We start from the raw sequence: 14,985 nt of genomic DNA, 5'->3' as shown, positions 1-14,985 counted from the left end.
CTTAAGAACTGAATTTCCTAACTGAAATCTACTTGTGTTATTCTTTTCAAGGCCTCAAAACTTCCAATGTCAATAATTATAGTAGGTGTTGGACCAGCAGAATTCGATGGTGAGTAATAGTTTCACTAGCTTCCTAGGGAGTTTATGTCCTGGTTATGACCAAATTTCTATCAGCTTTTTTTTTTCTATCTAGAAAGATGTGATTGTTGAAGTTTCTGTACACTGTCCATGTAGATGTACAGACAACTTATGATGATATATTAACATATAAAAAGAAACTGAGTACAGCCTTATTGTTGAATGCCTGTAATTCCTTTGTAATCCCAGCCTTCAGAGGTTGAGGCAACAAGTGGAATATACCCTGGTCTGAATAGAGAGATTCTGTTTTTAAATAAAAAAGAGCCAGATGCCATGGTTCATCCCTGTAATTCCAGCTAATGAGGAGGAGTGAGAGTCAAGGTACAAAATCAGCCCAAGAAGGAAAGTTTGTGATACTCTATAATTAACCACCAAAAATCCAGAAGTATTACTGTGGCTCAAATGGTAGAGTGTCAGCCTTGAGTGGGAAGAGCTAAGGGACAGCACCCAGGCTCTGAGTTCAAGCCCTAGTACCAGCGCACATACACACACACACACACACACACACACACACACACACACACACTACAAAGCTTATCATTTAAGTAGGATATTCTCCCTTTTACTTAGCTTATAGAATAATTCAGTATGTAGCTGTTGTTTCATTAGAAATAGGACCTCGGAATTTTTCAAGCTGACAGAATGATAAATTGTATTTTTAGTTCCTGTGTCTATAAACATGCTCTTCATTCACAAGAACCTTTAAAGATGAGTGTTCAATTAATAAATCACTGTGTTGTGAAAAGAAGTGTTAACCTAAGCATTATATGCTAATATAATAAGTTTGCAGGGCCTGGCCAGTTGATAGATATGTGGTTGGTGAATAAAGAAGTTCTGTCATGCTAAAGGGCAAAGCCTAAAGAAAAGGGAACTGGGGAGCTGGAATTTAATGAGGCCTTATATAATTATGTTAAATTAGCTCACTGAGCACTTCTCTTGGGCTCTTGGGCTCTTGTTCAAGTGCCAATTAAGTGGCAGGTATTTCTGTACCTGGTAATCTGGGTAACTTTTTTTTTTTTTTGTCAGCCATTTGGGGCTTGAATTCATGACCTGAGCAGGGTCTTTGATCTCTTTTGCTCAAGGCTAGTGTTCAATCACTGAGCCACAGCTCCACTTCTGGTTTTCTGGCATTTAATTGGAGATAAGAGTCTCACAGGCTTTTCTGACCCGGCTTACTGTGAACTTAGATTTCAGCCTCCTGAGTAGCTAGGATTACAGGTGTGAGCAACCAGTGCCTGCTTATGGGTCAACCTCCTTAAGGCCTGTCCACCTCAGGAGGTCTGTGGCTCTGAGTAATGGCTTTCCATTGTTTTCCTAGAACAGAACTCATTTCTGTGTGTGCTCTGCCCTAGCCAGGCCAGCTTTAGTACCTCTGGCAGATGGTCCCAGACATCTCTATCAAATTGCCTTTACTTCTTTCTTATTATTATTAAATTCCATTATCTATCTTTAAATAGATCTACAAAGGGTTTCAGTTCAACGTGCCTGTCTATGAGTACAGTGCATCTTGATCAATGTCACCCCCTCCATCCTTCTTCTCCATCTTTCCCCACCCTACCCCTCCCTTCAATTTTCCTAGTTCCGTTTTTGCATGTGTACATTGAATATTATTAAATATTCACCTACCCTGCTTCCCTCTCTGTTTATCTACCCTGCCCCCACCCCACCCCTGCACACACAAGTACCAGCTTCCTACTGCTCATTTTGTTAGATTGTAAGATAAGTGGTTCAAAGGACCCTCCCCTGAACATACCACACTTGAGTTAATATGTTTGTGAATGTATGCATATGACATATACATATATATTTATAAATTTGAATGAACTTCCAAATAAAAGAGAAAATGCGGTTCCTTGGTCTCTCTGGGCCTGACTTATTTCATAAAATCTTTGCCCAGGTCCAGCCATTTATTTGCAAATGATGAAATATAATTCTTATTGATGGATGACCAAAATTTCAGTGTACTGGCTTTAGTGCCCCTTATTTTACAAATTTAGTCTAGGACTTCCACAATAACAATACTTTTAGAGTCTTTGGTAAATTACCAGATAATGTAGGCACATAACCATACATAGTAAGATATTATAAGATAGATAAATACATACATGGGACATATCTTAGATATAAGTTATGCACAATAAACAACTTATATAATATAACTTACATAATATATAATATATTATTATTAAATATTACACATAATATTATAGATAATATGCATTCTATAATATATAACATGTAAGTCATATGTAACATGTTATGTGAAGTAAGTCTATAATGCATATAAGATATATAAAAGATGTATCTTACTAAATATAGTAAGCTATTAGTAGCCAGATATAGAAGATCAGTCAGGTTTACCTGATTTTAATCTTCAGACCCCCAGACCCTGACGTATGGCTAGCATGGATTGTTCCAGATTATATGCTTGGCGGTTCAACCTCTTTGTCATTATAAGTTTACAGATTGTAAAGCAAAACTTCGCCTCACTTTGACAGTCCCCTGCTGCTTCACTGGCCCTCTTCTTGTCTCTGAGTACTCTTGTCCACTCGGTTGCACTTCAGATGTGAACTTGAGATCTGTGCTCTGAGTTTTATTATGGTGCCCATACTGGGGCTTAAACTCAGGCCATGGTATTCTTCATTAGCTTTTTCAATCAAAACTGACAGTTTACCACTGGAGCCATAGCTCCCCTTCCAGCTTTTTGCTGGAAAATTGGAGATAAGACTCTTATGAACTTTTCTGCCTAGGCTGGCTTTGAACCTTGTTCTTCAAATTTCAACCTCCTGAGTAGTTAGGATTATAGACATGAGTGCAAGAGCGCCCAGCACCAGGCCTCGTTAGAGCTTTGTGTTATGATTTCTCTCTGAGCCCTTGAGGATTAATATATATATATATATATATATATATATATTCAACAATCACTCCAACCAGCATATCAGCTTTATATCAGTACACAATTTTAGAATTTGTGTTAAGTAGTGAAAACAAGCTGACTTTTGATACAGCACATGCATTTTTAAAATATTTTTCTTCTTTTCTTATCAAAACTCATTTCTCCATGGGTAAGAGGAAAAGTAAAAAAAAAATTAGTTTTAATTTTTTTTCCTTTTGGCCATCCCTGGAGCTTGCCTTAGGGCCTAAGCACTATCCCTGGCTTCTTTTTGCTCAAGGATAGCACTCTGCCACTTGAGCCATAGCACCACTTCTGGCTGTTTTCTATATATGTGGTGCTGGGGAATCGAACCCTTCATGTATACGAGGCAAGCACTCTTGCCACTAGGCCATATTCCCAGCCCCTAGTTTTAATATTTTTAAAAATGTGATTTACAGGCTGAGAATGTTGCTTAGTGGTAGAGTGCTTGCCTAGCATGCATGAAGCCCTGGGTTCGATTCCTCGGCACCACATAAACAGGAAAAGCCAGAAGTGGCGCTGTGGCTCTAAAGGTAGAGTGCTAGCCTTGAGTAAAAAGAAGCCAGGGACAGTGCTCAGGCCCTGAGTCCCAAGCCCCAGGACTGGGAAAAAAAATGTAATTTACATATGGCTGCTATTCTATGAGAATCTCTGAAGACTTCCAAACCTACCTTGGAGAAAGTTTATGTATTTCATATATTGAAAGACACAAACAGAAACTGAAATCCATTATCTACATTGCTACAGCCAACAATGGCCATGTTCAACTATGCATCTTTCTTCCTGTTTTTGTGATCCCTTTTTTCCCTCCCTTTCTCCCTCCCTCCTTCTCGCTCTCCCTCTTTCCCTCCCTCCATCCCTTCCTTCCTTCCTCTTTCCCTCTCTCTCCCTCTTTCCTTCCTCTCTTCCCTTCCCTTCTCTTCCTTTCCCTTCCCTTCTCTTCCCTTGCCTCCTTCTGCTTTGTTTTACATGTTTCTCTGTCCCTCTACCCCCTTCCTCCCTTCGCCACCCTGTCTCCTCTTTTCCCTCCACCCCCTCCTCTTTCCTCATTGTTATCTCTCCTCTCTCTCTTTCCCTCCCTCCATTTCTTCCTCCTTTTTTCTTCTTTATTTCATTCCAAACGGGAACTACTTATATACTCCAGGCTGGCCTCAAACTCATGATCTGACTGCCTCATCCTCCCAAGTGCTGACATTACAGATATGTGCCACCATACCCAGCTTTGCGTCCTCACATTTTAAATCAGGATCATGTTGTTTGCATGTGCAAGAAATGCACTATTTGGCAATCCATCCTTTGAAGAGAGAATAAGGGAGAACAAACAGATTACTGAGTATTCCTGTGAATTTCTGTATACTTTTTTTTTTCTTTTGCCAGTCCTGGGGCTTGAACTCAGGGCCTGAGCACTGTCCCTGGCTTCTTTTTGCTCAAGGCTAACACTCTACCACTTGTGCCACAGTGCCACTTCTGGCTTTTTCTATATATGTGTTGCTGAGGAATTGAACCCAGGGCTTCATATATACGAGGCAAGCACTCTACCACTGTAAGCCATATTGCCAGCCCTCCTGTTAATTTCTGCAATTTAATAAGACCTGCTTAAAGTACTCTTTATACTTTTCCCCAGTGTTTTTTCACTCCTATATATAGCACCTTCATTAAGAAGAAAGATCTCCAGGCAGGATTATTTTATCCTACCGAAGACAAAGAGTGGCATTAAAGCAGCATCTGGTGACCTGCTTGAGCAAGGTCCGGGAAGGGGTGATGCGAGAATTCTCCATAATGTCTTACATGACCAGAAAATTTGTGCCTGTCTCTCACACACTGTCTCTTTGGTGAGGGCTATGGTGGGGAAATGAAGCTCACAGTCTCTGTCCCCTAGAGGCCCACATGGTCTGAAAACTTGGGAAATAGACATGGTTCATTCTCCTAATTAATGTCCTCTCTCTCTCTCTCTCTCTCTCTCTCTCTCTCTCTCTCTCTCTCTCTCTCTCTCTCTCTCTCTCTCTCTTCTTCCTCCCCTCTCTCACTGGAACTCTGGACCTTGAGCTCTCACTTGCTTTTTCACTCAAGGCTGCCCACAATTTGAGCCACAGCTCCATTTCTGAACTGTTTATGGTTAATTGGAAATAGAGTCTCACAGACTTTTCCTGCTCAGGCTGGCTTCAAACCGGGATCCTCATATCTCAGGCTCCAGAGTAGCTAGGATTACAGGCATGAGCCATCAGTGCCTGGTTTCTTCTCTTCTCTCTTCTTATTGCTCTCAAAAGAATAGATTCCAGTTCTTGCTGCCTGCAACCTTTAAAACCCAGTGGGCATTTTTAAAAAGTGGGCGATATCTTCTAATGTCTCATCCTGATGCAAGATTATCTGGATTACTGTCATGGTCTTCATCAATGAAAATGAAGCACTCTCAGTAACCAATAGAGATTGTAGAAGGTTGTAGAAAGTGAAGCCAACATGATTATTCCCACTTTAGGGTGAGAGTAATTACTGTGTTTTATAAGCAGAGGAGGGAATAAAGGGGAAGTTTCTGAGATTGTTAGCAAGTCACCATTGATTACTAGTAATTAAGTCTCAAATTAATACAAAAACTGTAAAAGGAAAACCTAGATGAAAACCCCCACTGAATATTGAAAATAAATGTATATTTTTGTGCCACTACTGGGATTTGAATTCAGGTCCTCTTTTTTTGTGCTTGGCTTTTTCACACAAGGCTGATTGTCTGCCACTTGAGCCACACCTCTACTTCCAGTTTTTGGTGGCTAATTGAAGATAAGAATCTCTTGGATTTGTCCACCTGGGCTGGCTTCAAACAGGGATTCTCAGATCTCAGCCTCCTGATTGGCTAGGATTACAGGTGTGAGCCTATTATTATAGCACCTGGCTACTATTGGAAATATTAGGTCCTATTTACAACCCCGTGAAACAGGAGGAAAAAAATAGGTTTCATATTTCAAATAAGTTAATGACATTATTATTGGCAGTGCTCAGTTATAGCATCACATTCATTAGCTAAGTTCCAGACAAAGCACTCACTTGTGAACATGGCAGAAAGATACAATGGAAAGTGATGTTTTAATCCAAATGTATTACCCAAGGACTGAAGAAAATAGCAAAAAGGTATCAGCTATATTCTGGCTGAGTTTGCTTTTCAGGAGTTAAAGAGGCAAATGTTCTAATCCCAAGTGATTCTCTTGGAATCTGATGAACAGCATCATGCATATACAAAGTGAATTATCATTAATAGAATTATACATTAAACAAAAATTAGGATCCCTCATGTCATTAATTATTTAGAGGAGTCTCACCAAAACTTAATAAAGTGTTAATTGTAACACAGTGTTACATGTCGCCAGCTGTCCCATTTTTAATACAACATTACCAAATACCAGCTCATCTCAAAGTGTGCAAGTATTTCTTAACTAAAACTATATACTTTACAAATCACACCTTCACCAATCATTGACTAGACTGAATAAATGCAGTCATTTTATAACTTATTTATAAAGTGGGCAATCTAGACACACACACAACATAGTTGTCTTTTCAATCAAAGGGTAGTTCAACTTGTTTTTTTAAAGTTCAATGGCAATTTCTGTCAAAGTTGTCCAATTAGAAAGAAAAAAGTGTGAATTTTATGAACGAACAGTACAATAAAGTCCTATAAAGCAAGTTAAAATGCATACGATGTGTGAGCAAACACAGTCATGATACTCATTGTGCATGTGTGAAAATGGAACCAGGTAACTTGAGGAAGGGTGGGTTTGGGAGAGATGGGGGAGAACGGTGGAAGTGGGATGGTGGTCAAGACAAGCTTACATGATGAATTGGAACCCCTTTATACGACTAAAGATAATAAAAATATTTTTAAATAAGGATAAAATAAAACATATAATGCAGAGAGAAATACCCAAGGACTGCTCCATAGTGCATTGGATCTGCCTACCAGGGTTTCAAAGAGATAGTCAAGGACATAGTTTATTTTCTTCTTTACAATACATGAATAAAATAATGAAGACAGTAACAGACATTCGATCATTACCCAGAACCTATTGTGTTATAATGCACATGCATCATATGCAATAATTTCCTCTTGCCTATGGTTTTAGTATTTGACTGAGATAGATGTACTGATAAATTACTTTTCATTCTCAAGCAATGGTCGAATTGGATGGGGATGATGTAAGAGTTTCCTCGAGAGGAAAGTATGCTGAAAGGGACATTGTGCAGGTAAGAAATTTAAAATAATGGTCCTTTTATTCTTTGTGAAGAGTTTGTATCTGTTCTTATTTGTCAATAAGCAACTTCAGTTAAAGTCAGGCATTTTAGGTACTGTTAACTTACTTGGTTCATACCTGAGAGAAGTAGAGAAGTGTGTTAAAGAAGAGGAGCTAGAACCAACATTAGCTCACTTTTCTCTTTATTTTAGGTTCACCATATATAAAATGCTATTGCTTATAAGTGTCTTTTTCTATTTTACTATTTTCAGACAATATTATTGTGATCTTTAATAAGTTTAGAAGCTTGGACATAATGGAATTGTGTGTGTGTGTGTGTGTGTGTGTGTGTGTGTGTGTGTGTGTGTGTTTGCTGTTACTGGGTCTTGAACTCAAGCCCTTAGATTTTTTTTGTTTACAGCTGGTGTTCTGCTACTTGAGCCATAGCTTCACTTCTGGATTTTTGGTGGTTGATTGGAAATGTGTCTCAGATTTTGCAGCTTCGGCTGATCTCCATCCTCAGATTTCAGCTTTCTAAGTAGCTACAATTATAGGTGTGACCCACCAGTACCTGGCTTCATAGTGAAAATTTTCACTAAAATTGTTTATTCATGTTTATCCATTATTTAGTCCTCAATAAAAACTAAATTAATTGTAGGACAGCTGTGGTATACACAAAACAAATAAATTTAGTAAAACAATGCATCAAAATGATCATAGCTGCTCTCATATTTCCTCCATAAACAGTGGTTAGAAAATTTGAGAAATAGATATTAAAACTGTGTTACATAATATATATGATATGTAATCCATGGAATACAAATTACACTTAATATATAAATTTGGCATAGAGGAAATTTTAGAATCAAGAAAATTACCTAAGTAAAGACTATTAATGAGGAGTAAATAGAAAGCAATAGGGGCTGGGAATGTGGCATAGTGGCAAGAGTGTGTGCCTTGTATACATGAAGCCCTGGGTTCAATTCCCCAGCACCATATATATAGAAAACAGCCAGAAGTGGTGCTGTGGCTCAAGTGGTAGAGTGCTAGCCATGAGCAAAAAGAAGCCAGGGATAATGCTCAGGCCCTGAGTCCAAGGCCCAGGACTGGCAAAAAAAAAAAAAAAAAAAAGTAAGTAATGAAAACAAATTCAAAATTTATATTTAAAAGTGAGGAGTTATTTCAATGTAATAGTTGTATGAGTGTCCATACATTTTAGGATTCAAGAAGAAACCAAGCATATCTTTTCAACAGGGAATGAAGAGGGCTCAGTGCCATTTAGGTGGGGAATATAAAAGTTTTTGATGACTAAATTAAAGCCAATAAAGTGGCTTTAGTGTCATCTTAAATAACCACTTTTATATGCATCCACAATATAGCCTTTGAGAGAATGTAGCCAGGTTCCCTTGGCTCATGACTATAATCCTAGCTACTCAAGAGGCTGAGATCTGAGGAACATCATTGAAGCAAGCTGGGGCAGGAAAGTCCAGTTAACTAGCAAAAAGTTGGAAGTGGAGCTGTAGCTCAAGTAGTAGAGTATCAATCTTGAGCAAAAGCTAAGGGAAAGCATCCAGGTCCTGAGTTCAAGCTCCAGTACTGGCACAAAAGAGAGAAGAGACAGACACAGAGAGGCAGAGACAGAGACAGACAGCAAGAGTGACACACAGAAAAAACTGTTTTAATAAAAAAAAATCATTTTCCCATTTCTTGTGATTTGAAAGACATCAAGTTAAATATGTTGTGCATGCAATTCTAGATTTCACAAGATGATAAATGAAAGTTCAGGGTTCTAAATATTAGTATGAAGCTGTTTGGCAGAAAGATAGGGATAGTAAGATTGAGGGGTTTGTGGGTTTTTTGTTTTGTTTTGTTTTCATTTTGCTTGAGCTTGCTTGGCTTTACTGGCTTGATTCTGCCATGTGATCCATGCCTCCGGCCCATATTTTTGCTGGTTATTTTAGAGATGGAGTCTTGTTGGCTTTTCTGCCCAGGCTGGCTTCAGCTCTCCATCCACTATATCTCAGTCTCAAGTCATTAGAATGCCAGATGTGAGCTACTAGGACCTGGCTTGAGCTTTTAATATTATATCAGATCTTAAACATTTTCTAACTTTTTCACATGATGATAACATTTAACTCAGTTGAGTGTTTCACGTGGTAGGCAGCTGAGACATAATAGGACCTCCTCCCAATTATTAATTAATGTTATAAAGTAGGTACTTTGGTTATTACTTTGAAAATACAAATATGAAGCTCAGTTCTCTTACCCATAATTCATAGCTAGTAAGATGGGATCCTGGGTTTAACCTTAAAACATCTGTTTGCAAACTGTTGACAAGTATTCTCTATCACTGGTCCTGAACATGGCATTTGAGATTCTCCATGACTTCACCCCAGTTTTCCCCTTTCACTAAAACACATACACAAACAGAACATACTTAGTTGAAATAAATTAGCTGGCTTTATACCTCACAATTTCTATGATTCTTTTTTTTATTTCTTTTTACTGGGGCTTGAACCCAAGGACTAGGTGCTGTCCACTGGTTGGTTTGCTCAAGGATGGTGCTCTGCCCCTTGAACCACATAACCATTTCTGGTTTTTCATGCCAAAATCCTTAGATCTTAGCCTCCTGAGTAGCTAACTTTACAGGCATGAGTCATTGGTGCTCAGCTTTGCCAATGGAAAGTCTCTATTTGTAAATTTCCTTCTAAAAAGCCCTCATAAAGCCTGACCTGTCCACATTGAAACTCATTTTCTCTTTTACTTTGTCTTTATATTGCTTAACTTATCCTAGAAACACTGCTACACTGCTTTCTTTTTGTTTTTACTTCTTGTTTGTTTGGTGCCAATCCTAGGGCTTGAACTTAGGGCCTGGGGCGCTGTCCCTGAGTTTCTTTGCTCAACACTAGCACTCTACCACTACCTCCGCCTTTCTTTGGTGTTTCATTGGAGATAAAAGAATCTCACAGGCTTTCCTGCCTGGGCTGGCTTTGAATGCAGATCCTCAGATCTCAGCTTCCTGATTAGCTATGCTGACAAGCATGAGCTGCTGGCACCTGGTTACTGCTTGCTTTTTAGCCTTACAACTGTTTACAAATAAAGAAACTGGGCTATGATTTAAAAAAATTAAGCCCCAAAATTGGCAAAAAAAAAAAAAAGTTAAGCCTCCTGCTACTCCTATGTTATGTAAATCCTTAAGTTGGTAGGACCCAATTTCCAATAGTTTTTACTCCAAAATCGACATCCTTACTCTCGTAAATGCACCACTGTGAAAGGCAGAATTCTAAAGCAGATTGTTGAGACTGATTTCATCTCTCACATTTTTTTAGTGGCTGATGTATCAACAGCCATATCAATACTGGTTCCAGCTATGACTAATGCTTGTCACTATCTGATCTTTTTAAGGTAATTAAACTGTGTCCACTTTCTCCTATATAAATTCAAAAGTATAGATAAGGCAGTTGTGAAAATTAAATGTGATCTGATACTAAGTCCTCAGCTAAAGGCTTCCTCTTGGTACAGTGTTCTAGTGCTGGCTGTTCATGATTCTAATTCTTGTTGCTCCAGAGACTGAGATCTGAGGATTGAGGTTCAAAGCTAGTCTGGGTAAGAAAGTCTGAGAGATCTTTATCTACAATTTACCACCCAAAAACCTAAAGAGGAGGTGTGGCTCAAGTGATAGAGTGCTAGCCTTGAGTAAAAAAGTTAAGGGACATCACCCAGGACCTGAGTTTGAGTAACAATACTAGAACCAAAACAAAAGCAAAGAACAGAATGCCTTTAAGTCAGTGTCAGTTGTTATTTTTTTCCAAAGAGTGAATTTATTGAAATGATTCAAATATACATATTTTATTGCTATTGTTATTGTAAAGATGATATACAGAGAGGTTACAATTATATAAGTCTTGTAGGTAATGGGTACATTTCCTTTTCAAGAATGTCACCACTTCCCTCATTTTCTCCCAGTTTTTCCCTCCCAACTCCCTTCCTCACAAGTTGTAAAGTTCATTTTCAACATAGTGTCTAGTGAGTATTACTGATGCATTGGTTCACCCTTTGTCTCACCATCTCTGTGCTTCCCCTACCACTCCCCAAATCAGATAAACTTACATACAAGAGGTACAGAAAACAGGGCTGGGAATATGGCCTAGTGGCAAGAGTGCTTGCCTCCTACACATGAAGCTCTGGGTTCGATTCCCCAGCACCACATATATGGAAAACAGCCAGAAGGGGCGCTGTGGCTCAGGTGGCAGAGTGCTAGCCTTGAGTGGGAAGAAGCCAGGGACAGTGCTCAGCCCCTGAGTTCAAGGCCCAGGACTGGCCAATGACATTGCCCCATTTGTAAGGAACTGGAAGGACTTGGAAAAAATTATACTAAGTGAAGTGAGCCAGACCCAAAGAAACATGGACTCTATGGTCTCCCTTATTGGGAGTAATTAGTACAGGTTTAGGCAAGTTACAGCAGAGGATCACAAGAGCCCATTAGCTATACCCTTATGAACACATAAGATGATGCTAAGTGAAATCAACTCCATGTTATGGAAACGATTGTTATATCACAGTTGTAATTACTTTCAACGTACCATGTGTATCTGTAGCATCTATTTTAAATGATGTTCTTGTATCACCTTCCTGTGGTTGTACCTACACTATCTCTATAACATTATCTGAGTATATTGGAAACCATGTATACTGGTATTAGAACTAGGAAATTGAAAGGGAATACCAAAATCGAGAGACTCAGGGTAAAAAAAGAAAAACAACTACAAAAGCAATACTTGCAAAACTGTTTGGTCTAAGTGAATGGAACACCTCATGGGGGGAAAGGGAAAGGGGGTGGGGGGAGGGTGTATGAGGGAGGAGGTAACAAACAGTACAAGTAATGTATCCAATGCCTAAGGTATGAAACTGTAACCTCTCTGTACATCAGTTTGATAATAAAAATTTGAAAAAAAGAGGTACAGAAAACAAAAACAATGACAAAGAAGTAAACAAAAACAAAAAAGGAAGTAACAAAAAACTTCTTTCCATTCCTTATAGTTCATTTCCATGAATAACATTTTATGTGATCATATACACATAGCTATTGAGCCTTTGTGATCCACTCCTAAGAATATCCTCCTTTTGTCTCACTGTGTGAATATCTAGAATCCTGTTTATCATATCTTAGTGTCTTTTTTTGGTCTTTTCACCCAGTGTGTTTACTTGTAATTTATAGGCACATTCTAGTTAAAACAAATAAGAGAAACCAACTAAACGATCTATGTTTGGGTCTGGCTTATTTCACCTAATATATTTTTCCCAAGCCTTTAAATTTCCTTACATATGGTACAATATTATTCTTTCTCATAGAAGCATAGAATTCATTATGTATATGCCACATTTTCTTCATCCATTCATCCATTGAGGGATATCTGGGTTGATTCCCTATCTTGGTTATGGTAAACAATGCTAAATATCTATGCACCAAATGCTGGAGCACCCACCTTCATCAAACAATTTCAGTAATTATGAAATGCTGATTAGGCATAGTTTAGTGGGAGAGGAAAAGCACGTTGTATGTTGGGATTTTATATAAAACAATATATAATCTGCCTGGTGTGTAAGAACTATTGCTTCCAGAAGCAATCTCACGAACTTGCCCTATAAGCAGTAAGCAGTTCCCAGATGGTATGCTAAAACTTCCCTCAGTTATTTTGCTTATTTGTTGGTGGTATGAATTGGCCCTGTTTTTAAAACAACACCATTTTTTCTTTGATTTAATAATTTTAGATAATGATTTTAAGGCAGCCATGTAGCCTCTGCACAATCTATCATTTCCTTAAAAAAGTATATTTAGAACATATTTTACATTAAAGGGAGAATAATGACCTTGAAAGCTTACAGTTGAAAAATCACTAATGGATTTCTGCATAGTAGGAACAATCAAACAGAATTGAGCAGAAGAGGAACTAAAAACCCATTTGGCCAAACCGATTCAGAACTTATTTTGCAGATGGGCAGAGGCAGCCAATAGAGCAGACCTGTGGGCTTATTTCTTTACACCAGTGGAGGTTGAAACAAAGATGTCAGATATGAAAGATACCACAGATTCCATATTTTCTACAGCACCAAATGTACATAGTAGTATTCATTATATGATTATGTTGTTAGTATAAAGTAAAACTTGATTCCTCCTCCCTCTGCGTGCCAGTATTAGAACTCGAACTCAGAAACTGTGCTAACACTTGGCTTTTTGCTCAATGCTAGTGTTCTAATCACAAGCTCCACTTTCATGTTTTTGCTCGTTAATTGGAGATAAGAGTCTCATAGACTTTTCTGCACAGCAGGCTTCCAACCACAGTTCATTGTGATCCATACACAGTCATAATTTGTGTGAACTTTTTTTGAACAAGAAGTCCCCAGGTACAGACCTCAGAAATGACATTCTAAACAAGAAAAAAACAAAAACAAAACAAAGCGTGACCTTACAGGTTGAGTGGGAAAACCTAACAGAAGAGTACTCTAAGCCATCTTTCAAGAAAAATGGGGACATACCCCCCCACACTCTCCCCATCCCAGAACTAATACTTGACACTGATAAAAGGGAAAGAGAAAGAAGAGCCATTTGTCACTGTCATTTCTCACTGACAGAGTACTGTGGGACATGGTCTAAAGAAACATAATTCCTTGGGAAATGATTGAGAGGATTTAGATTTTGTACTTTTGGGAACAGTGATTTAAGGTGGAAGAATTTTAAACCTGACATTCAAAGGATACTTCACACCCTGTGCCTCATCTAATATTCCCAAATTAAAAGTGACATCTACTCTCAACCTTAGCTGAAATCTAGGATTTCTAATTTATCCATTATGTATAAGCAGGTTTTAGTGATGAAAAAAAATGATGTGTACTTTAATAACACTAAGAACCTAGCATTTTGACATTCTGAGATATCACAAAATTCTTAAAAATAAATTTTAGGTTATTTCAATTCTATTTATTTTTATTGTTTATTTAGTGCTGGCCCTGTGCCTGAACTCTGGACCTGGGCGCTGTCTCTGAGCTTTTGTGCTGAAGCCTGGTGCTCTAACATTTGAGCTCTACTTCTGGTTTTTTTTTTTTTTGTGCTTAATTGAAGATAAGAGTCTCATGGACTTTTCTGCCTGGGCTTGGTTCAAATCATGATCCTCAGATCTCAACCTCCTGAGCATCTAGGGTTACAAGCATGAGCCACTGGTCCCCAGCTTAAACCTATTTGATTTGCTAAAGTTTTAACATGGGTTTTCTGTAACAACCTGCTCATTTCTAGATTCCCTTAAACCATCTGCTTCTTACAAGCACATTTTGAGTAATCATTTGAATCAAAAGCAAAATGTTCAAAGAAAATTTACAATAAGAGCTGTGAATGTTCTGACTCTCTTTTTCAGAAGAAAAATAAAATGACTTAGCTCAATTTTCAAATATCCCACTCAGAAATTGTTCAATATCCTAAAATGTCTTCACTATAATTTTCATCTAAAGACAAAAAAAAAAGTTATTCCCAAACTGTCAAAGGAGTAACAGTTCCAATCACTTGCTTCACAACAGACTCCCCAAGAGAAATTAACTAATGCCTTCAAACAGCCCAGCATTTAGAACTTAAGTAGTAGCCACTATAAATGTGAATAAAATCAGACAGTCTGTTGCTGGAGTATAGTGTTGAACGATTAAATGATCTCTCATAATTACTTATTA

The 14,985-nt window shown here is 38.2% G+C and overlaps 1 protein-coding gene across 4 annotated transcripts in view; it reads left to right on the top strand.

Annotated features, from left to right (window-relative positions):
* Cpne8 (copine 8) overlaps nt 1-14,985 on the top strand; it is a 272,518-nt gene that overhangs the window by 169,796 nt on the left and 87,737 nt on the right. For 3 of the 4 annotated variants that reach the window (XM_048366531.1, XM_048366539.1, XM_048366523.1), the window contains exons 18-19: nt 52-109; nt 7,209-7,282. In XM_048366531.1, the coding sequence (XP_048222488.1) occupies nt 52-109; nt 7,209-7,282 (132 nt within the window). The remainder of the gene's footprint in view (nt 1-51; nt 110-7,208; nt 7,283-14,985) is intronic. The other variant, XM_048366549.1, reaches the window with a different exon arrangement.

The sequence above is a fragment of the Perognathus longimembris genome, chromosome 1, assembly GCF_023159225.1.
Source record: "Perognathus longimembris pacificus isolate PPM17 chromosome 1, ASM2315922v1, whole genome shotgun sequence".
NCBI lineage: Eukaryota > Metazoa > Chordata > Mammalia > Rodentia > Heteromyidae > Perognathus > Perognathus longimembris.
Note: the sequence above shows the minus strand (reverse complement) of the source record. Positions and strands in the feature narration are given on the sequence as shown.